The sequence below is a fragment of the Scyliorhinus canicula genome, chromosome 11 (genome assembly GCF_902713615.1).
Source record: "Scyliorhinus canicula chromosome 11, sScyCan1.1, whole genome shotgun sequence".
NCBI lineage: Eukaryota > Metazoa > Chordata > Chondrichthyes > Carcharhiniformes > Scyliorhinidae > Scyliorhinus > Scyliorhinus canicula.
Window position 1 is genome coordinate 67632844 of NC_052156.1, and position 24853 is coordinate 67657696.

General features: G+C 46.7%; 1 protein-coding gene across 11 annotated transcripts in view; it reads right to left on the reverse strand.

Annotated features, from left to right (window-relative positions):
• The window catches only part of chl1b (cell adhesion molecule L1-like b), a 1165941-nt gene that overhangs the window by 347508 nt on the left and 793580 nt on the right, over positions 1-24853 (reverse strand). For all 11 annotated transcript variants that reach the window (XM_038810694.1, XM_038810698.1, XM_038810699.1 and 8 more), the window contains 3 exons: positions 23318-23419; positions 21638-21829; positions 6315-6385 (listed from right to left, as the gene is read on the reverse strand). In XM_038810694.1, coding sequence (XP_038666622.1) covers positions 6315-6385; positions 21638-21829; positions 23318-23419 — 365 coding nt within the window. The remainder of the gene's footprint in view (positions 1-6314; positions 6386-21637; positions 21830-23317; positions 23420-24853) is intronic.

Here is a 24853-nt window from a genome sequence, read left to right on the forward strand (position 1 = left end):
CCGACGCCAAATGGCGCAGGGCTACATGAGCTGGCGTGGATGAAAGGAGGCCCCCCGACAGAGAGGCTGGCCAGCCGATCGGTGGGCCCCGGTCACGGGCCAGGCCACTATGGAGGCCCCCACCCCCCACCGGGATCAGACCTCCCTCCCCACCCACGGGCTGCCCCCAGACCCTTCAATGCCGAGGTCTCGCCGGCTCAGAGAATGTTAGAATGGCGCAAGCGGGACTTGGCTTTTTGTTGATGGCCGCTCAGCCATCCGAGCCGGAGAATCAGCACGCCGGCACGTGCCGGCCCGGGCCGGAGAGTCGGCTCCGCTATGCGGAGAATTGCGTCCCGGCATCGGGACGGTGTGGCGCAATTCGCACGGCCCGCCGCCGATTCTTCGACCTGGCGGGGGTTCGGAGAATCCTGCCCAACGTTTGTGGTCTGTAACATTTCTTTGTTATCTTGAAAATGTTAACCAATATGAATGTCCCCCAATCATCCTTCGAGTCGAAAGCCCAATACCATGAGGAATGGACCCAAATTTATGAGCCAATGTAACAAAAGCAAAGGTGGTGTCAGAGGTTAGATGAGGCAAATGTAACTTATTATGATGCCAACAGATAATAAAAGCTGCATGATAACATCAGATTTTCACGAGCATCATGTTTTGAAAGTGAGGCAGGTCTGTCTATCAAATGGGAGATAATATAATCAGCATCCCACATTCATATAAGCATTAAGTTCAATGATATGATTACAGTCAGAATTCCAAAGAAAGAGTTTACTGACATGCAGCAACTGATCAGCAATTTTCAATTTATTTTCTGGATACATTCAAAGGTACTTATCTCCAGGCTGAGAGCACTTTCAGAAGTCCCTCACTAATACTCGGGAACTGTGAGGAGATAACTAAGTGGTGCCGATGTGTGAAAGGACTCTCAACATGCAGTGTTGTGACAATTTTAGTTTATAAATTGACCCCAAGAACTTTACTGAAAGGTACCATGGGAACTGAATGTTCTCTGGTAGAGAGTGTCCTTCAATAATTCTTTTGCTCATGAGGATCTGAAAATGGAAGCAAATTAACAAAGGATGTAATAGTTTATGAAGCAGAAAGCATATGAACGAAAAATGACTGTAGAATTTCAGTACACTGCTATCAAACTGGAGTGGAAGCAAGTCATTTGTGCTCCTGAGGGACTGCCGAAGAAGATATACATCTTTAAAATGACTGGAATTAAATGGTAGTTGTTACCACAGTGCCCTTTTAATAACTTTTGTTCCTTTAAATTTTAACTTGGATTAATTGAACACTGTGGCATCAAAATTCTCCTTGACTGCTACAAGTGCTATTTTTGGATCCAAGTGGGTGACCATGGCATGCATTTAATCTTCTGGGGTTGAGCCAGGCCAGATGCCATTTTGATGAAGGCATGAGTGTTCGCTGTAAATAAGCAGAATAGGCATTTTGTGACATCAATCAACATGTAACGCCGATTTGTGCCAGCGCTGCCACTTTGAAGGTCAACACTCCAATTTGAAATTAAATGAAATGAAAATCACTTGTTGTCACAAGTAGGCTTCAAATCACGTTACTGTGAAAAGCCCCTAGTCGCCACTTCCGGCACCTGTTCGGGGAGGCTGGTACGGGAATTGAACCGTGCTGCTGGCCTGCCTTGGTCTGCTTTCAAAGCCAGCGATTTAGCCCTGTGCTAAACCAGCCTCTTAATTTTTCATGTCTGAACATACATTCAATAACAAGAAGGCCTCCAGCAGTGCATTTAAAGAGGTCATCAACCTCTTATAGATTTGTTGCTGATTGACTTCTTACTGGCTTTTATTATGATTGCACAACTGTTTATGTTGCTTGAATTTGCTGAAGTGTTATGGTGTGATGTGGCACATGCAATAGGATTCTGTAAAGGATCCCGTACAAACAACTTGCTCCCAGACATAGGTACAATAGTTTGCATCCCCTCTGAACTACAACATGGCAGGGAGAATATATAGGTGGCACAGAACAGAACACATTGTCGGAGGAGGGAGCAAACAGAAGATGGAAAGGACTTTCAGCAGAAAACCATATCTCCCCAAGGGTGTTCAAAGAGCAATCCCTCTCCCTGAATCTCTGAAGGGAAGCAGTGTGTTAGAGGCTTCCACCTCACTAACAACAGTCTGACTGAAATGTGCCATTGACTGCAGCAATAATTGCAGCCTCACAGCAGGCAAAGATTGCATTGCCAGTGGGGATGGTGACCATGTGTCCCATTGCTTCCAGGCTGGACCAGGCAATGTTTGCAACATCCGCCAGTGTTCTGTCCATAATTGCCAAATGGACTGTCTGAGTGTCTGAACTCCAAAAAAACTGAATACCTTTCATTCTTACCTGCCAGAGAGATGCAGGTGAAAGGAGTACATAATTTTGTGAGGATTGCAATCTTTTTCACAACAGTGTGCCACTGAGTGAATGCATGCTGTTTTACCAGGAGCCATGCGCCACTTCCCAGATGTGCTGTGACTAAAAAAGATTCAATTTCCTGAATGTCCAGCTGGTGTGTGACCGTACACAGTGTGTCCTGCAGTTCAATGCCTGGTACCCTGGTAGTATTTAGGATGTCTTCTTGCTGCAGTAGTCTGCTGAACCATCTACATTTGAGGTACCACCACAAGTCAGAGGATGTCTACTAGGTGACTATTGTAAGGGCAGCGAAAAGTCCTACTGGGTCTTCCCTAGTTGGTGCCTTACTGGCCAACTCTATTTATATAAGTCAGATATTGTTAAAAGGTCGCCAGCCCAATAATGGGGGAATTTGTACTCTGCAAGATTCACCGGGTAGTTAATCATCCCTACCCTATAAGACCTGTGCGGATTATAACAGTGACAAAGGCTATCCTTTGACAACATAGCTTAGAGCTTCAGTGCAAAAACTATGCACACAGTGAGCAGCATGGAGATAACAAAAGCCATATTGCCACTCTGCCTGAAGCCCAGGATTGACAAGATTTTAGTAATACTTTCAATCCTGTCTACATTTTCACTGTGTTGAAATAGATTTTAATTACATTAATATTGTCTATTCCTTCCTTAACAGCGTTCTAAAGGTATCTTGACAAATACATGGACAGGTATTTTCAAGATAAAATTAGATTTTTTTTGAAGAATAAAGGAATAAAGGGTTATGGTGTTCGGGCCGGAAAGTGGAGCTGAGTCCACAAAAGATCAGCCATGATCTCATTGAATGGCGGAGCAGGCTCAAAGGGCCAGATGGCCAACTCCTGCTCCTAGTTCTTATGTTCTTATTATGGGTATAGAGGGATACGTCAGAAGGAAGTGCTGAGGGTTTTGGCCAAGATTGGCCAGTACAGGCTTGGAGGACCGAAGGGCCTGTTCCTGTGCTGTATTGTTCTTTGTTCCTGACCATTCCTTTTTCCTCTCCTATAATCTTAAAAACATAAACTCATCACAATCTCCATTTACTAACACCTCAAATGCCTTTACTGTTTTTATATCCAATGGTTTTCTATAATATAAGCATTTGCATTGCTGCTTGGTTTTTCAGTGCATTAAAAAAATTCCCAGAAGTGAAATCCCCCATGTTGAAGAATAGAAATCCTCACTCTAAAGTACAGAGTGAAGTAGTATTCTTCCCCCAACTGTCCTGCTGAACTTTGCTAAAAACGTTCCAGTTCTGTTTTTAACTTGTTAATGGGATATAGGTATCGCTGGCTAGACCAGTATTTATTGTCCATCGCTAATTGTCCTCGAGAAAATGGTGGTGAGCTGCCTTCTTGAACCACTGCAGTCCATGTGGTGTGGGTACACCCATGGTACTGTTCGGAAGGGAGTTCCAGGATTTTGACCCAACAACAGTAAAGAATATATAAATTATTTTATACAATGCCAAAATACTGATGTGAATTCAAGTTCAAAATTCAAGAACACTTCTTTGAAGTGAACAACTTGGTTTAAGAGGCAACCCTAATAGATATACAAATATAATAGATCACATTTTTCTACAACGAGGCAACTAATAACATCTGCCTTCTCACCCCAAACAATTTTGTCCATTGTACGGTTCAGTTCACAAAGGCTCATAAAGAGAGAGAGGAATAGGAGTTCAATGTTTATAAAATATCTACAAACAGGTTGCCTTCTACAATTTCAATTGTGAATTAAAAGCATTCAAGTGCAGAAATGGAAAGTAATCCATTTATGGAGCAGCTTCAGCAGTCAGGGTGATATGCAAGTTGTATTTTAGGACTGAGGAAAAAGACCAAGGATCTCAATAGATCAGGATGAAAAAATGTCTGAACCTACTGGTAACTCTTCTTTAGACTTGCAAGAAACGTGAAATTGGAATTGAATTTTAATATGGTGAATTGCGCTTCTTTTATGCAAATTAGGAAGGACTTGTGATCTCCAGTGGTCTGGAGATTGCATGAAATAGATTTTAAGGATCAATGGATGGTGCAGTCCTTTAAAGAATATAATTTTTGGACTGCTTTGTTCTGCAGAATGTTGATGTGCCAAGCTTCTGTTATGGAGAGAGACATAGCTGTTTGTCTGCAAATTCCACCAATGAGTTTCAAATATCATTTGGCTCAATGTAGAAGATTTACTCATTGGAAGTAATGTGATTCGCCAGAGGCAGTGGCATAGTCAACGAGCACCATTCTCAATTCTCACGTGCCACCGTCAGAAGAGGGTTTCAGCAAAGACCAACAAGTGGATTCTCCCTATTCTCTCAATTGTGACCTGGCCGATGACATGGTGTGGGACCGATAAAAAAAGCCAAATTGCTAAATTTAAATGTTTTTTGCTAATGTATACCATCCTGTTGGGAGCCAGTTTAGCTCAGCCAGGCTAGACAGCTGGTTTGTGATGTCGAACAAGGCCAGCAGCGCGGGATCAATTCCCATACCGGCTGATGGTGTTCATGAGAACCCTGCCCTTCTCAACCTTACCCCTTGCCGAAGGTGTAATGATCCTCAGGTTAAATCACACCAGTCAGCAAGCCCCCTCAAAGGGGAAAGTAGTCTATTTTCATTACTAATCTTACATTATGAATTCTCGTCACCCTTGATCTACTTTATGCGCATCTTTCACACACATGCCATTTGGCATTCTATTTTCACTGCATACATTTTATGGGATTTCAGTTCCATTACAGAGCTTTGCTTAGCTTTACCATGGTGCTGAGAATTGGATGAAGGGTACATCTCATTTTGGTCCTCACTATTTCCTGTCATTGGCTCAATAAAAAAAGCTTTGGTTAACTGGAAGCATTGTGTCCAAAAAATTACCTTTAAAGTACACATCCGCATTCCTGGATAAGGAGTAGTGCTCCATTCAACTTGCAACACAAAATGAAACACCTCTCACTCTGTGGTAATATAGACTAAAATGATTATGTAAATGACGATTATTTTCCCTTATTGCTGCTGCATTGCTCCAACTAGAAATCACCAAACATACAGAGCTGGTAAAGAAATTTCGATCTTATAATGCACCGCCACAGGTGAGTGGGACCAAGGGAATTGCTCTTGCAGACAGCATGGACGGGATTCTCCAGAATCCCCTGATGGCCCAACGACAGCATAAAAAAATGGTGTGAACCACTCCGGCGTCGGGCCAACCGGAAGTTGTGGAATCCTCCGCACTTCCGTGGGCTAGGCTGGCGGTGGAGGGGTTGGCGCCGCGCCAACCAGTGTCGAAGGGCTGGACCGAATTAGCGTATGCGCAGAACTGCCGGCATGGTTCTGCGCATGCGCAGACCAGCCGGCGTATTCTGGCGCATGCGCAGGGGGGGTGTCTTCTCTGCACCGGCCATAGCGGAGCCCTACAGAGGCTGGCGCGGAAGGAAGGAGTACCCTCATGGCACAGGCCTGCCTGCGGATCGGTGGGCCTCGATCGCGGGCCCGGAAACCCCCACGCCCCACCCCCGAGGACCGCACCAGCCAGCCTACCAGATATGTCCCACTGTGAGCGGAACTGGACAGAAACTGACGGCCGCTCGGCCCATCGTGACCCGGAGAATTGCTGAGGGGGCCGCTGCCAATGGCCCTCAACCGGCGTGGTGTGATCCCCGCCCCTGCCTGAAAACTGGCGCCGGAGAATATGGTAGCTGGCGTCGGAGTGACGGGGTGGGATTCACGCCACCCTCCAGGGATTCCCTGCCCATTGTCACAACAGGTTGAAGGGTCTTCTTTGCTGTGAACAATCTATGATTCTACAGCAGCCAATTTTGTATATGAGGAACATGGTCGAGATTTTCCAAAATCATTAGTAAATTCTACTTAGACATGAAAAGAAGCCATGTTTCTTACCTCCCATGAAATTTTCATATTGTCAATATTTGTTCCTTCTCCTTTTACATTTTTTGGATTCTTCTCTGGAACTAAACAAAACAAAAGCAAGTAACTGAATAACGAAAATCTTATTATATTAAAAAAGACAATTTCCATTTTTCACAGGCTTGTTTGATCCTGGCACAAAGCTCCCATAAATTAAGAACTTGAGGTCAGTTTTCTCTGCCCATAATTGTTGCAACTTTTATTTAAAAAGAATGCAAGTTCATAGTTGTGTTTGCCTGCACCATGTAGTTAGTGAAAATGATGTTCACGACAGGTACATTCTAAAGCAGTGGATGGCATAATTCAATGATGGTCTGGACCTGTCTGGAACGATGTTAACAATGTACGCAATTATTAATATGCAAATCAAACAGCATATTCAGGGAATTAAGAGATATGCCTTGACTTGCTGGTCGACTTTCGGCATTCTGCCGGTTGCTTCACACAAATGGCATCTGGGCCTGAGCTTCATCAGTTCTTGTCCAGAACTTGCTGGATTTAAATATTAATTGTCGATTAAGTACACCACTGAAATTTAAAGCTGGTGATTTTGAGCATAAGTATCCTTTTTCAATGACATGGTAATTATCAATTTAAAGGTAATCTAACTCTCTGGCACATTAAAGGAACAATTTAAACTGTTCAATACTGTGTACAGTAAATTCTTCCAACGCAATTGGAAGCATTTCAAATAAAAATTGTAAATTATTTTCTGACTTTTCCTTTCAGTCTCGTTCTTCAACTCTTAGTCAATTACTTATTTTCCTCTTATTTTTTTTTCACCCTTCTGTTCCTAATTTGACTCTAATTCACATTGGGCGCAATCTACCGGAAGGTTTCTAAGTGTGGTAGCAAGCAGAACCGCTCCCGACGGCCGACCTGGCCATCACCATTATGTAACAATAATTAGGGCTCTTAACGATACCTCACTGGCTTCACGCCAGAAAAGACTGTCCGCCAGCTGATTCGCCTGGACCGCACTCGGCAGCTCCCCACTAACAAGGGGGAGCAGCTCTTAAAACTGATCCGTCCAAGCAAACCCGAGCAGCATGCAGCCATGCCACTGCGCAGACCAGCCCATTATTCAGAGATGCTGACCTGGCAAGACTGTTGGGCACTGTGGAGTACAGACGGGACTCCCTGTTTCCCCTAGGGGCTCAGAGGGTCAACCACAGGGCAGTCAGTGCCATCTGGGAGGCATTGGCTGTGGCCATCCGCACGGGTATTGTCACTAGTAGGACCACCACCCATCGACCTCCACCGAAGGTTGAGTGAATTGGCGTCAGCTGCCTGGCAGCGGTCGCGCCTGGCATCCTCCCAACACATCCCTCCCCCTCTGCCCACTGCCCTGCAGCTGGCACCGCACCGCACCACCCCACCCCAGCACAATACCACAACTGTGCCCCAGCACACCCTGGCATCCTACTCACCCCACCCATGCCCAGCGGTGGTGCCCACACCTGTCTCCTGCCAGAGCCCCCTGCAGAATCTGCATCTGATGATGCCGGCCCATCCGGAGCAAGCCCCCCGCTGCCATCCAAGAGAACACCTCAGAGGAGAGGTCCAAGGATGCCACCATTGAGGCGTTACAGCTGTTATCTGCACATTCCACCAGTATGGAGACACACATCCCGGTGGCAAAAGTAGTGGACGTGCTTCTGGGGCACAATCTAGTGGGCACCACACAGTTGCTGATCACATCAGGTGGAGGCAGGAACACCAAGGGTGGACAGCAGTTGGAGATCTGCTGGATCCCAGGACCCAGCTGGGTAGCAACAGCAGTGGAGATCTGGAGCACGACGTCAACACCATGAATGGTGTTGTCTGAGACTTTGCCAATCAGTGACGGCTGCTATGACAGAGGGTCTGAACTGTATGTCCCTGTCACTGGGGGTCGTGTCCCTGAGAAGGTGAACCTTGCCGAGGCGCTGCGGAGCATGTCCCAGTCTCAGGTGGGCATTGCCGAAACGAGCCAGAGCATTTGCCAGTCGCTGGGGGCCATGTCTCAGGCACAAACGGACCTTGCCATGCGCTGCAGCACATGTCCCAGTCTCAGGCGGGAATTGCCAAGGTGCTCCAGAGCATGGCATGTCCCTGACGCAGGTGGACATTGACATTGCACTTCGGAGCATGGCCCATTCACAGTGGGCCATCGCTGAGGGCATCAATATCATGGTGCAGACAATGGGAGCTGCCAGGGTTGGCAGAGCAAGATGACGCAGGGGCCTCTGGAGCTTAATTCAGCTGCTCCTCCATCATAAGGTAACCTGCAGGGTCTGACGGGTACATCTTGGGTTCAACTGGTGGAACAGGGTGGTGTGGTAAGCCATGTGCACTAGCAAGACGGCCAGAGCCCTCCAGTCCCAGGCCCTCCAGAGGACACCGCCAAGCACGTCTGAGGCCAAAGCGATAAGCAGCAGACTGCCTCTACCTCTGATGTGCAGCCAGAAGAAACATTTAAATGTAGTGGCAGATCACGGAATGCCAAAAAGATTGAGTATCACTGAGCTGGCACTTGGTGGGAGGAGTGGGTGGCATCATCGGTAGAAAGGGGCAGTTAGGGTCACGATTGTATACCATTAAACATGTTTCACATGAAACATGCGAAGCCTGTAACGTTATCCTGCACTGCAGACTGCCCTGCAACACTGGCCCTCATTTGCCCTTCCTCAACTCTGACCCCCAGGCACGGTGGTCCTAGGTCTGCGCACCCCCCCAACCCCACACCAATGCACACCACATGCAGGTGATGGGTGTGAGCAGACAGACAGGAGTCAGACTATGGCATAGATTGAGGAGCACCGGAGCTCACCTCATAACGGGTTATCATCACTCCTCTGCCTTGTATATTGACCCACTGATGGTCCCAACACAGGCAAATCACCCTGGAATAGTGTAACACAGACCCTGGGATTGGTGGAAGGGTGGAATGGGGGAGGGGGGGGATTGGAGAGGCAGTACAGGTTGGAGGGGGAACGGTAGGTGGGATGGGGAGAGGAAGTGAGGTCACGGATGAAGCTACGTCCTTTGAGAAGTGGGCGAGGGTGAGCACCTCCCTGGCCCTCCAAGCATGCTGGACCCTTGCCGCCGTCACCTGTCCTCCACCCTCTGGCAGCTCCCGCTGGCCCTCCCTGGGCTCGTTCTCCAGCCCCTCCTGGTCCAGCTCCTCCTCAGCCTCCTCCTCTATTGAGGCCGCATGTTCCTCCTCCTCCAGCACCTCGCTCCGCTGCTATGCCAGGTTGCGGAGGACACAGCAGACCATCACAAAGCAGATGACCCACCGGGAGGTGTACTGCAGTGCACCCCCAGAGCAGTCAAGGCATCGGAAACGCATTTTCAGCAGTCCGATGCATCGCTCAATGACATCCCGGGTGGCCACATGGACCCCGTTATATCGGGTCTCCGCATCAGCCTGCAGCCTCCAAATCAGGCAGGTCCTAAGCGGGTACCCCTTATCCACAAGAGCCATCTGGCCATCTTGAGGTGTCTCTCAAAGATGCCAGGGATCTCTGACTGCCCCAGGACGTAGCTCTCGCGTATATACTCTCGGAAACGTGCATGATCTTCAGGTGGTGGTCGCACATAAGTTGGATGTTTAGGGAGTGGAACCCCTTCCTGTTAATGAAGATTTCTCCTGGACTGCCCGGTGCATGCAAGGCGACATGCTTGCCATCTGTTAGTCTCCTGGATCTGGGGCATCCCGGCATTGGCAGACAATACTGCTGCCCGGGCATATTGATGAGCTTGGTCCAACTCAACCTTAATGTACAGTGAGGAAGAATTCAGAATGTCCAATTCACCGAAGAAACACGTCTTTCGGGACTTGTGGGAGGAAACTGGTGCACCCAGAATAAGCTCGCACAGACATGGGGTTAACGTACAGACTCCGCACAGATAGTGACCCAAGACAGGAATTGATCCCTGATCCCTGGCGCTGTGAAGCAACAGTGCTAACCACTGTGCTGCCGTGCCGCCCATATTTATACATTTGGCTGCCCGGTCAAACAGGGTATCTGTGACTTCATGGATGCAGTTGTGGGCAATTGGTTGGGATATGCCACACAAGTCCCCACTCGAATCCAGAATGAACCTAAGGCGTCAACGTTCATGGCTGCAATGAAATTTATGGATAACGGGAGAAGGTACCTCCACATGGTGTCAAATCTGTGAGGTGATGGTGCTACACCATCTCCTTGTAGAGGCGGAGCCTCTTGTGGCACATGCTGTCTGACATCTCTTCGAACGATCAGTGACGCATTTACACCTTGGGCTATCGCTGGCCTCCCCGTTTGGGACCAAGCCTGGCCTAATGGGTGGCCATGTCCTCAGGGTGTGGAGCGGGTCCCTGCACATGGGCAGGTGCTTTGAGTGCTGTCGATGCTATGGCTGCCTTCTCCAGCTTCTGGCTGCCTGGACTGCCACTGCCACCGTGAGGGCAGCTGCAGCGGGATCCATACTATCATCTACAATGTAATACTTGTCAGGAATTGGAGAGGGTGTTGGACTGACAATCAATTATGGCTTCCACCCCGGTATCCTCGATTCTGCCAGACCTCCCGCACCCTTTCATTTCCTGCCATCTCTCAGGGTGCCATCCAACATGCCCTGCACACCCTCGACAAGGAATTAATGTAGCACCTGTGCCATGTTCCTGCAGGCTTGGCACCATGTGGAAAAGGAGGCTGTTCGGAAGCATCCTTCATTAACAGGAAGGGGTTCCAGTGCCTAAATGTCCAAGTTGAGGCAGCACGGTGGCGCAGTAGGTTAGCACTGTGGCCTCACGGCGCCGAGGTCCCAGGTTCGATCCCGGCTCTGGGTCACTGTCCGTGTGGAGTTTGCACATTCTCCCCGTGTTTGCGTGGGTTTCGCCCCCACAACCCAAAAATGTGCCTGCTAGGTGGATTGGCCATGCTAAATTGCCCCTTAATTGGAAAAAATGAATTGGGTACTCTAAATTTATTTATTTTTTTAAATGTCCAAGTTGTGTGTGACCACCAACTGAAAGTCATGCACATGTGTGCACGCTTCCCAGGAAGTGTGCATGACAGCCACATACTTGGGCAGTCAGAGATTCCTGGCATCTTCGATGGGCTCAGGATGACTGGTTGGCACTTTGCGGATAAGGGGTACCTGCTGAGATCCTGGCTGATGATGCCAGTGTGAAGACCGGAGACCAATGTGGAGAACCCAATATAACAAGGCCCATGTGGGCACCCAGGCTGTCACTGAGTGGTGAATCGGACTGCTCTTGAAGCGGTTCCAGTGTCTTGAGTCTGCACAACCTGGCACAGCAGCGGGGCAACATGCTGGAGATGAAGGAGGAGGAACATGCATCAAAGGAAGAGGATGAGGAGGAGCTGGACCAGGAGGCACTGGAGGACGAGCCCAGGGCGGACCCGCAGCACCAGCCGGAGGATGGAGGATAGGCGTTGGCAAAAGTCCGGCATGCCCGGATGACCAGGGAGGCTCTCATCCTCCCCGCTTCTCATGTGTCTTTGTCTGTCACCTCTATCCTCTTCTCCCTTTCCCACCCACCGCACCGTCCCCTTCCACCTATTCCCTCCCCCCCCCAACTCAGTCCGCCTCACACTCTTCCCTCCCTTCCCTGCCCCCCAACCATTCCCCACCCACCCATTACCTGATCACTTCCCCCTGCCACCTCCCTCATTGGCCTGCTCAACCCATCCCAGGGTCTGTGTTACATCACTCCAGGGTGATGGTCATGTTTCAGCACTGTCGGTGGGTCAATAAACAAGGCAGGAGGGTGATAATAACCCACTGTGAGTTGAGCTCCTCAATCTATGCCATTGTCCGACTCCGGTCTATTAGCTGAGTGCGTACTCACACCCATCATCTGCACGTGGTATGCCTTGGGAGGGGTCAAAGTCTAGGACCAGCGAGCCCGAGGGTCTGGGCCCAGGGGAGGGCAACTGGGGAGGGGGGTGCAGGTTGGGCCGCAGTGCAGAATAACGTGCTGGTGTTTTCAAATGCCTCAGGTGTAACATGCTTTAATGTTGTACAATCTGTACCCCAAATGTCTTGAGCCCCTATGGTGTCACCATCCATCCCCCCTCAAGTGTCCGCTCGGTGATTCTCAATCTGTTTAGCTCTCCGCACTCTGTCTCTATGTCTACGTATATCCCCAGGATGCACATCAGGGATGGAGGCAGACTGCTGCTTACCGTGTTCTGTGGGCGAGAAGGGGTGACCGGCTGTAGGAAGGCTCGGAGTTGGCATCCAGCGTTCGCTTCTCTCGGTTGGTGCCCGCAAGGCTCTGGTGGTCACCTTGGGGTGCAGGGGCAGCTGGATTGAGCTCCAGAGGCTCCAGCATCATCTGGCTTTGCCAGGCCTGGCACCTCCCCATTGTCTGCACCATGGTGTTGATGACCTCAGCGATGCCCCTCTGTGACCGGAGCATGCTCTGGAGAGCATCGACAATGCCCATCTGAGACTGGGACATGCTCCACAGTGCCTCACAAGGTCCATCTGAGATTGGGAAATGCTTCGGAGTATTTTGGCAATGCACACCTGAGACTAACACATGCTCCACAGTGCCTTGGCAAGGTCCACCTGCATCACGGACATATTCCCCCAGTGACTTGAACAAGCAGTCGAGACACTCAGGCATGGTGGACAATGACTGAGCCTTGGATACCACCACTAGTGATGCTGACACCGTGCTCCAGGCTTTTCACTGCAGCGTTGGCCTCGATGCCATGCATGACCGTAGCCTTTGGGACGACAATCGGCTATGGACCCCTGGAGTGGCACTGACATCCCCCTCTGAGTTTCACGGTTGCACCCTTGCTGGATCCAGCTGGGTTATGGGATCCAGCAGACATCCGACTCCTGCCTCCGCCTGACGTACACAAGCAAATGTGGGGTGCTCACTAGATTGTACCCCAGATGTTTGCCCACTACTTTCAAACACCAAGGTGCGTGTCTCTGCACTGGTGGAAAGTGGGGATGACAGTTGTGACAGGTGGGGTGGGGGGAGGGGGGGGGGGACCACAGATGAGCTGGCACCATCGGATGGAGATCCTGCAGGAGAATGGACATGTGGACAGTGGGAAAGAAGGATCACGTATCATGCTCTGGAGGCACAGACTATTTTCTAAATGGGGAAATGCTTAGGAAATCAAAAGCACAAAGGGACCTAGGAGTCCTTGTTCAAGATTCTCTTCAGGTTGACGTGCAGGTTCAGTCGGCAGCTAGGAAGGCAAATACAATGTTAGCATTCATGTCAAGAGGGCTAGCATACAAGACCAGGGATGTACTTCTGAGGCTGTATAAGGCTCTGGTTGGACCCCATTCAGAGTATTGTGAGCAGTTTTGCACATGATATCTAAGGAAGGATGTGCTGGCCTTGGAAAGGGTCCAGAGGAGGTTCACAAGAATTGTCCCTGAAATGAAGAGCTTGCCATATGAAGAGCAGGTTGAGGACTCTGGGTCTGTACTCATTGGAGTTTCTAGATGTTATTTCATGATATTTTCTAGAAAAAATACCTAAGGTGGGATTTTCAGGTCACACTTGTCCCCCCACGAGCAATTCCTGCCGAGGTCAACAGGCCTTTAAATGGTCCGTCAAATTTTCCATCCCGACCATGGTGAACCTATGGTGGACGGGATTGGAAAATGTACCCCGTAATCTTTAATTTAATATTTTTTTCCAATGAAGGGGCAATTTAGTGTGGCCAATCCACCTACCCTACATATCTTTGGGCTGTGGCGTGAAACCCACACAGGCAGCGAGAGAATGTGCAAATACTACACCGATAGTGACCTGAGGCCGGAATCGAACCGTGTCTTCGCTGACATGAGGCAGCAGTGATAACCACTGCGCCACCGTGCTGCCCAGTACCCCATAATCTTTTGTCACAGTTATACGGATGGATTTTCAAAACACATTTTAAGATTGGTAGGTAGAACTCAAGGGCAATCTTGTGAAGTGGAAGAAGCAGTGGCACTTCAATGAAAGGGGTATTTTCAAATTGATGAGCAATGACAAGTGGTGCTTCTTAAAGATTGGTGTCGGTGCCATCATTTCACTCAGTAAATAAATTGCTTTTCAGAAAAATCCAGGTATATTGAAAATGTAGATGGTACTAAGCCAGGAGATATAGTGAACTGTGATGAAGAGGACATCAAATGTAAAAAAAACACAAATTAACAGAGTAGCTGGAAAGAAATCGAATAGAATTTAGTGACCCATTGCAAGGCAGAATACTTTATAGCCATGAACATCAGGTTGTATATAGTCAGGGATGTAAATAAATAAAAGGGATTTAGGACATAGGCACAGAAGACATTAGAAGCTCAGTCACAAGTGCAAAAAGTGATTAAAAAGCTTCACCGCAAGAGGTATATGTATCCGATAAACAAAAACGCACAGCGGCATTTACACAGAATGCTTGTCAAACCTGAGATCGTGGAACTCAACTTATTTTCCCAGTCAAAGGTGGACTTAACGTGAGTGGAACAAAAGTAAGGCATATTTATCTATTTTAATTTATTGATCAGTTTTGGTATTGTTGGTTACAGAACACACAAGATGATCTCTGCTTATTAATTTTCAAAGTGCAGGAATACATATTTTGAAAAGGCAGGCTAAAACCAATAAGTACTTATTTGAGTTATGATTCCTACTGTATTGTAGAGTGGCTATGATGCTAATTGCCTAATTGTCTAAGCATTCTATTTCAAAGCTTCTGAACCAGATGCGTTCTAGGCTGGTTGCAATGGTCCGATATTGATTGAATACTGTGAAGTAACTGCCAATATATTGAATTAGAAGTACTTTAGCTTGTTCATATATTTCCCTTTGACATGTTTTCACAGGATTTTGAAACTATTCCCCAAAATCTTCTGACAAAGCTAAAAAAAATCAAACAGCTTAGAGCAGCTGTTTTGATTGACAGCCGTGCCTGCACCTGTTAGAAGGTGCAGAGTTATTGCCTAACAACAGATCTTTGATGCAGCAGGAAGCCCCCAGTTGGGGGTTATCTGTAGTCGTCTGCACCCAGTTGGTGGGTCTACAGTTTATAGCTAGCACAAGGCTGTGCTAGTTTGATCCAGTGCAAGTGTTCTGTCCTGCAGGCAATCAGCAACAATTTTTAGGGATCCAGTCATCTTGAAATATAAGTCAGGTAAAACATCATTGTTGTTCTTACATCTTGCGAAAGGCAGCAAAATATATAAACAGCTCGAAAGAAGGGCTGCTCATTCAAATATTCACATCACAAAATGATTTGTTAGTGTTTGAGTTCAATTTACCTGTTAAAGATGAGGAAAATGACAGCATGGTGTGTGATATATTCCAATAATCTGGCAATTGGTAGCATGTGTTCCTTGATCCCGTGTTTGGTATTGGGCGCGATCCAATGTCTACCCTGTGTCTGAAAAGCAGCTTGCCACAGCGCAGCATGGCGGGACCTGGCAGATAAGTCGGCATCGGCGGTCCTCGGGGAGGGGGGGGGGGCACAGGGGAATCCGACCCCGGGGGGCCCCCACGGTGGGCTGGCCTGTGATCAGGGCCCACCGATCTGCGGGCGGGCATGTTCCGTGGGGGCACTTCTTCTTTCCGTGCTGGCCCCTGTAGGGCTCCGCCATGGCCGGCGCGGAGAAGAGAATCTGCCAGCGCATGCGCCATATACGCTGGCCAGTCTGCGCATGCGCTGAACCACGCCAGTGGTTCCCTCATGCCGCTGCAAATCTTTTGATGAGCTGGTCACTTTGGTTTCAGAACACTATGACCCCAAGTTTTCAGTAATTATGCAATGGTATCATTTTAATCCGGTGGTGTGCTCAACTGGTGAATCAGTCATGGACTTCTTGATCGGCCTGTGGCATCTGGCTGAACACTGAGTCCGGAATGTCCCTGTCCAAAATCTTTAGGGTCTGGCTCATGTGTGGCATTAATATCAGATGTGGTCATGCAGAGGAAGCTGTTGGTGGAAACTACTCTAGATTTGAAATGGGCCATTAAGCTTTCCTTCTCTCGAGAACACGTGGAGAAAGTTGTGCAGGAGCTGCAGGGTTTCATGGACTAGGCGGACATAGTGTGGGCTGCTTACTCTCTCACACTTCCTCTAGGTCATGGGATGTTCTGGTCTGGATGGGCTTCCTCCAATAGAATCAGCCCCCCAGACAATTCCGGAGTTGAGTTCAGATCTTGGGCACCGCCGCTACCCGGTGGAATACTTCAGTCGAGGATGAAGGAAAGTTCCGGCTGGATTTTCAACTCACTGTGTGGTCGAAGGACTCATTCAGGTCAGGAGTGCTTCGTTTGCCGCAAGGAATGCCATCTGTGACAACCACCAAAGTTGCCGCGAACTAGGTCCTTGCATGTGGATGCACCGAATGAGGACGACTGTTTAATTCAATTAAAGTGTGTCTTGGCAATGAGAGTTGTACCAATCCAGATCACCTTGCAGGTCAATGGCCATCCGGTGCCAATGAAAATGGACACTGGGGCCACCGTCTCGAATGCTGACCTCCACACATTTCAGTGGATTCGCACAGGGATCATGCCACTGGTATTGCATGACACCCAAGCGAGGTTAGCAACCCACATGGGGAAGCCTTTGAAGAAAATGGTGCCCCCGTGACTCTGGTAACGTATGGGCAGCAGTCGTCCACCTTCGTTCAGTTGTGTTGCAAGGATCGGGTCCAAACTTGTTTGGTCAAGATGGATTAGGAGTTCTCCGTTTCAACTGGCAACAGGTCTTTCCGATGGGCACCGGGAATCTCTTTGATGTGCTAGGTAAATATCCTGAAGTGTCACAGGAGAGTCTGGGCAGGATAAAAGGGGCCATGGCACATATCTACCAGGATTCTGCTGCTCAGCCCTGATACTTAAGAGCGAGGCCTGTCCCTTACGCATTACTTCCTGAAGTCGATGTGGGACTATGGCGCCTGCAGGATCTGGGTGTTATACACCCTGTTCAGTTTGTGGAATGGGCTGGGCAAGTGGTGCTGGTGATGAAACCCAATAAAACCGTCTGGTTCAGTGGTGATTTCAAGATCACCATGAACAGGGCTTTGCATCTGAACCGGTACCCAAGGCCAAGGATTTATATGCCAAGCTGGACCTGAGTCATGCTTACTTGCAGGAAGAGCTTGACCCAGTGTCCAGAAAGTTTGCAAACATGCATCGGGGATTGTTTGAGTACATTCGGAATTTTGTCAACCCCGGTGAATTTTCAGTGGGTGGTGGAGAATATCTTGCAGGGCCTATTGAAGGTGGTCATCTATTTGGGTGAAGTGCCTTCAGAGAAAGAACATACGGCGCACAGAAAGTTCACTTTTCCCAGGTGGGCGCCAGGTTGAAGCCCCTACAAGGGAAAATAGTATTGCCAATAGCATCGGCTACGATCCAGCATTGGATGCTCCAGCTCGCTGCGTATGAATATTCTTTCCAGCACTGTCTGGGTGCGAAGATTGCCCATGCGGACATCCTCAGCCATCTGCCATTGTCCATGAGTGCCTGCCCCCACCAGTGGTGGATGAGGTGATTGCGACATGCACCTTTCTCGACGTCTTGCCGATGGCAGCTGCTCGAGACAGCGGGACCTGGAATTAGCTTAGCTGCGCCTCATGCTGTTTAGCAGCAGGGAAAAGGAGGCTCTTCCGGAGACTCTTCGGTCTTTTGAACTCAGTTTGGAGAATGGTGTTATATTATTGGGAGCTCATGTGCTCACCCTCTCACAGGGTCAGGAAGCCCTGTTACAGGACCTGCACATTGGCCATCCAGGGCAGTCAAAATGAAAATGTAGGTCTGCAGTTATGGTTGGTGGCCTGGTATCGATGGGGAATCAAGAACATTGTGCAAAATGCCTGGCGTGCCAGGAACATCAGGAACTCATGCCGATGGCCTCGCTTCACCTTTAGAAAACGACAGGATGCTCATGGATTCACCTTCATATGCATTTTGTGGGAGCACTCAAAGAACAAAGAATAATACAGCACAGGAAACAGGCCCTTCAGCTCTCCAAGCCTGTAGTGGTCGTGATACCAATGTTTGCCAAAACCCTGAAGAACAAAGAACAATACAGCATCGGAACAGACCATTCATGGGGTTCGTGCTCCTTGTGATCGTAGATGCCTACAAGAAGTGACTGGAGGTATGTAGGATGGCTTCCACGATATCCAGAGCCATGATTGAAAATCACCAGCGTGCCTTTAGTACCCATGGAATCCTGGAGGTCCTAGTAATGGTCCCAGGGAGGTCCTAGGGACGCCGTTCGCCAGCAAGGAATTTGCCGTGTTTATGTGGTGGAGCGGCTTCAGCATATTTGAACCGCCCGGTATCATCCCTCCTCCAATCAATGAACAGAAAGGGTGGTCCAGACCTTCAAACGGGGCTTGAAAAAGCAATCGACAGTGTCCATGGATATTTCCTTTTTAGTTATTGCACAATGCCAGATGTGACAATGGGAACCACCTCTGTGGAACTATTGGTGGGCCGAAGGCTCAGGACTCAACCAAGTCTGAACTTTCTGAGTCTCGGCAACAAAGTGGGGAGGTAACAGGAAATGTAGAAGAGGCACCACGGCCTGAACGCGCCGGACTGGGTGTTTCACACCGCGGATGTCGTCTATGCTCGCAATTTTGGTGATGAAGCATTGTGGCTCCTGGGTGTGTTATGGGTGGCACAGTAGTACAGTGGTTAGTACTGTTTCTTCACGGTGCCAGGGACCCGGGTTAAATTCCTTTTTGGGTCAATGCCTGTGCGGAGTCTGCACATTCTCCCTGTGTCTGCGTGGGTTTCCTTTCGGATGCTCCGGTTTCTTCCCACAAGTCCCGAAAGACGTGTTTGTTAGGTGAATTGGACACTCTGAATTCTCCCTCAGTGTACACGAACCGGCGCTATATGGGCCTGGTTTCGTAAAAATGCCGGGTTCAGGGAAGAATCCAGAGAGAACACTTGGACCACTTGATGAAGCGTGAACCTGCCCTTCAGGACTGCCGATCAGGAACTATCGGTCAGAGGGCACAGTAATCAGGATTGCTATGCCCGATCCAACAACAGAAGCATGATTCTAGATCCGAGATGAACGCAGGGGAATCCATGCCAGCAGATGATGGCATGTCTAGAACTGAGGTCCCACAGTAACCCTCTGGCGGTCAGCCAGGAAATGGCAATTGGCTAATTGATAGACTCCACCAGACCCAGAGCCGCCACAGGAGGAAACTCAGCCACGAACAAATTGGCGCAGAACGCCTCCACTGTTGGAGGCTGAAGGGAGACTTTGGGGGAATAGTGTCATATACCCTGCAAGTAGTATGGGGAAACTATCATTGATCCCCCCCCCCCTCTCCCCCTCCCCCCCACCCACCCCGCAGGACTCATGGAGTACAAGCTTCCCAGGGGACCACCTGAGGCTCATTATGAGCTAACATAAATGCAGGCCCAAAACAGAGCCTCTGGTGTGGTTAATCCTCCTAACTAGGATTGTACTGAAAGCAGTATGCTGTGCCCTACTGACCTTTATAAGTCGTGCAAAAACATCCATGTCCGTTTCCCGCCAGCCTCCTCTGAGTCATTAAAATAGTTATGAAAGAAAAGCTATCTAATGTGCACCAACCCTAAATCTAGAAGCAGTTTAATAAAAAGCAATTTAGAAACAATACAATTTTGATTTAAAAAATATCCCATGGGAGTGAATAGAGAGAAACACTGCAAGATACCCAAATCCAAATGAAAGTTACAAATGTACCTCAGTAGCAGCTTGTGAACAAACAAGTGATGGAAACAGTACAAAGCAACATTATTTTCCATGGTATTCCTATGTGGTCAATCTTTTACTCATCAAGGTAAGGAAATGGAACACTTTCCATTCGGGACACGCAATAAGGGCAATCAAGTATTTTTAGGTCAAGGACAACAATATTAGCAGTGAAGTAATGGGCTAATTGGCCAATTAAATGCCCAATTATTGTAAAAGTTACCGAACACCAATCAACTAATTGACAATCGATCTAGTTAATTTTCCTCCTCAATTATCCCTTTCTCCATCTCTTCCTCGCCTAAAGGTTTTGAATATTCGCGGATAATATTTTACAGGAATAGGCATCTTTGTGGTCCCTTGCCCAATTAGAAATTTTCACCTGTGAATTTTTACAGTGGCTCTCTGAAGCCAATGGATGTAAACTTAACATTTCTTTGGGAAGCAATATCCAAAAGGGGTAACATAAGTGCTGTTTTGCTTTACATTATTTCAACCACTGTATAAAAGAAGATATTTCTCTTTGAAAATAGGAACCATTGAGTTGAAGTTGGACTAACTCTCTTGTTACCATCCATTCTCAAATAATGAGATGCCCTGTACTTGCAGTAACTTTAAAATAATTAATTCAATAGACATATTCCGGCAACTAATGAACTATGCTATATTTATAGTTTGTGTAAATTAACTACCTATTTTGTATTTACAACCTACTCCCAAATAATGCATATTCCATGCTTACAGTTAGATGATTAATTATTCCATATAGTAAGTATCGATTATCTGTACAAGTGTGCAAGGTGTAGGGTAGGTGGTGGAGGGAGAGAGAAGGAAGAGAGAGAAAGAGAATGAAAGAGACAAACAGATAAACTGTGAGGAGATAAACATTAAAGTCAGAATTAGAGTGAGATACCAAAATCAGAGGATGAATGATATATGCTGACTTTAATAGATAAGCTAGTGGAATGTAAATAAATCAAAGAAAACAGATCAGTTGATCATGCTAAACAAAGTAGGAAACTGGAAACCTCCACTTTTTAGGTACTTCGTATATATATTTTTTGTAAATTTAGAGTACCCAATTCTTTTTTTTATAATTAAGCGGCAATTTAGCGCAGTCAATTCATCTACCCTGCACATCTTTGGGGGTGGGACCCACGCAGACACGGGGCGGATGTGCAAACTCCACACAGACAGTGACCCGGGGCCGAGATCGAACCCAGGTTCTCAGCGCTGTGAAGCAGGAGTGCTAACCACTGCGTCACTGTGCCACCCATCGATACTTGGCATATATTTTGAACAGTGCTAAAGTGGAAATCTTCCAGAAGCTGTGGCTTTGAGAATTCAAGCATTCCTGAACTAAGTGGGTACTTAGATGGTTGTTTTGACTGGCGCAGCCATGATGAGCCAAATGTTTTTTTCCTGTGCTGTAGACCTCTATGAGTCCTCTATAGAGTTCTTTCTATAACTCTAATTATTATTGCTGACATTCTTATTATCAATTATCTGACTTCAAAAAAGGTCCTATATTGATAGGAAAGGAACACATTGTAATTTTTATTTACATACCTGCTGATATTGTTTTGTGCTTTTTCGAAGGCACACTTGGATGACTTGTGCCTACTTCATTCAGAGCTGACACACGAAACTGGTAAGTCACATACGGGGAGAGCCGCAGTTCAACTGAAGTTGTATTCCCATCAACTCTTGTCTTTTTATGCCACCCTTCAGGTACAAATGTCATCTCCTCCACGATAAAGTCTATATAAAATTGAAGTTGTTTCTGATGTTATTACATTTTTTTAATTAAGCTGAAAAAAATCAGTAATTGTTTGTTGTCAGTAGGTACAAGTGAATAATACGTTGTTTGAATTTTATTTTTGATGATGGTTATGAATATTATACAGGAATTAATTTACTGAACAACAGATGTTGAAAGTTAATCTTTCCTGGGTATGTATTAGTCTGAAATGTCTCACAGGTTTTGGGATTTGAGACTTCATACTCAAAACAGCTGCTGTTTATTTGTCCTGAATAAATAGACGTTTCATTTTCAAAAATATACACAGCTTCAGCATTTTCATCAAATACGAATATTAGATCTAAACATCACAGACATAAAACAAACATACTTTTCTTTGTAGTGTAGTTAGGGAATCTTTGTTCCATCAAAAAATAGATTGAAGTGGCTCCTATGTTATTGGTGCATTATTTGGCATAATTTACCTTTCTGGCTGGAAATCTGTCTGTAAATTCTAATGGAAATGGATATTTTCTAGGTGAGCATGGAACATTTTCTCACTTTTATTTACAAGCCTAGTTTAGAACAGGTGAGATGTTGGGCAGAAATCTGGCCAACGGCTGGCGTGAGTCAGAATAAGATCTTTAGACAATACATAGATAAGGCTTTTCATGATCATTTGACAAAGCGATTTACAGCCAATGAAGTACTTTTGAAATGTAAAAACCTTTGTGATGTAGGAAGTGCTGCAACTGATTGTGTGCACTGCAAACTCCTGCAAAGAGAAATGCCCATAGACCAGCTGTGGGATTCTCTGTCGGCAGGATCCTACACTTCGCCGGCAGTGGACCCTTACCCATGGGTTTCCCTACGGCATGGGGTGGCCACAATGGGAAACCCCATTAGCCAGCTGCAGGAAAGGAGCATCCCGTTACCGGCGAGGATGCACCACACCAGAAAATGAGGTTGACGGGACAGAGAATCCCACCCCAGTAATCTGTTCTTTTTTGTGATGTTGATTGAGGGATAAATTTTGACCAGGACTCAGGGGATAATTTCCCTGCTCTTCTGTGAAACAATGTCATTGGATCTTTTGCCTCAGCCAGGGCAGGGTACAGCACACTCTCAGTACTTTCATATTGCAGTGTCAGTTTGAATTTTGTGGACTTGAACCCGAAACCTTATAGCTCAGGAGTAAGAATGCCACCAGCTGAGCCGCCACTGACACTTTGCTTTGACGTTCTATCTATCCATTGGTCTTATCTTTTGCTCCTTTATTTCTACCAATTTGGTGCCCAATTAAAAGGAGTGCTGTAGTTTATGTTTATCCCCATTCACATTTCTATCACATACCATTGTAAGACTATCTAAATAAGAAGAACTTATGTTGGTTTATCTGTGATCAAAATCAAATGCAACCTTTTAATTATTGACCATGGTCCTTCTTTAAGCACCACTTTTTAAAAAATTTGGGAAGAAATATTTGCAAAATATTAAACATCACCTACAAATTATTGGACGATTGTGGTTATTTCCAGGCTTCCAATCTAATCTAACTTTCCGGTTTTCCAGGATACTCAATTCCAAATCTTCTGGTGACCCTGGAACATCTAACAGAAAACATCTTTTTAAGTATCAACTCATTTTGCAAATGCTCATCGGACTCAAAAGCTGATATTGAATAAGTTGTGCCCAAGGATAAATTAACATTGACACATGCCATTTAGATTTAATGATGAAAGCTTCCAGAAATTTCCATTAATAACAAAGAAACAGCACTAACAGCATAACAAAAATCAATTATTTTTTAACCTTTGGTTGCTTCATGTAGTTTGTACATACGACTGTGTCATGCTGTTACCAACTTGGATTGAGATTCACAAAAATCAATACAATGCCTTGTGCTGGAATTAATTTATTTTCCAATTTCACAAACAACCAGCAACGAATGACAAAGAATTTGAAGAAAATGAGTCAATACAATTTTCTTCCTTGTATGTCACAAAACCATAAATTTTAACATTCCAAGAAATATATTCAATATGTAATATATATCGAATATATATAATATATAAACATATATGCAAAAAACAAAAGCAACAATCTTGTAATTATCTGTGGACAACTGAAAATAGTTGGTAGAGGAACATTGCTGAATTTCAAATAATGCTTTGACATCTAACAAAATACTTTTTTGCTTGCTCACAAAACTCATGAATAAATACTTTATGGTTTTATGTTTTTCCATGATTACGTAATGCTACTTTTACCTTTACTGGAAGGTAATAACAATCATTTTCGGAACCAGAAAATGTCTTTAAGTCCCAAAGAAATCCATTCTTATTTCATAGGTCAACCCTACTTACTCACTTCCTCATAATCACAGAATTCCTACAGTGCAGAAGGAGGCCATTTGGCCCATCAAGTCTGCACTGACCCTGCGAAAGACCATCTTGGCTAAGCCCTTTCCCCGTAAACCCATCTAACCTTTTGGACACTGAGGGGCAATTTAGCATGGCCAATCCACCAAACCCACACACATTTGGACTGTGGGAGGAAACCGTAGCACCCGGAGGAAACCCACGCAGACACAGGGAGAAAGTGCAAACTCAACACAGTGACGCAAGGTTGGAATCGAACCCAGGTCCCTGGTGCTGTGAGGCTGTTGTGTTAACCACTGTGCCACCGTGCATCCTATAATAGCCACTATGCCACTGTGCCGTCAAACATACTCAGGAATGCACCCACATGTCTTTTGAATTGTCCAGGTAGGCATCCATATGTCTTTTGAATTATTTATACTATTCAACATGGTTGGGAACTTGGAAATTTTGTAATTTCATTTCCCTTTGGGTGATTTAATTCCATCTTTTCTTGTTCCTAACTTGTGAATTTAAATGCTTGGGGCGGGATTCTCCGACCCCCCACCGGTTGGGAGAATCACCGGGGGTCGGCGTGAATCCTGCCCCTGCCATCCTCCCTATTCTCCTGCCCCCCCAAAAACCGGTCTGGCGTGAGTCGCGCCGCCCGCCTTAGAGAATGGC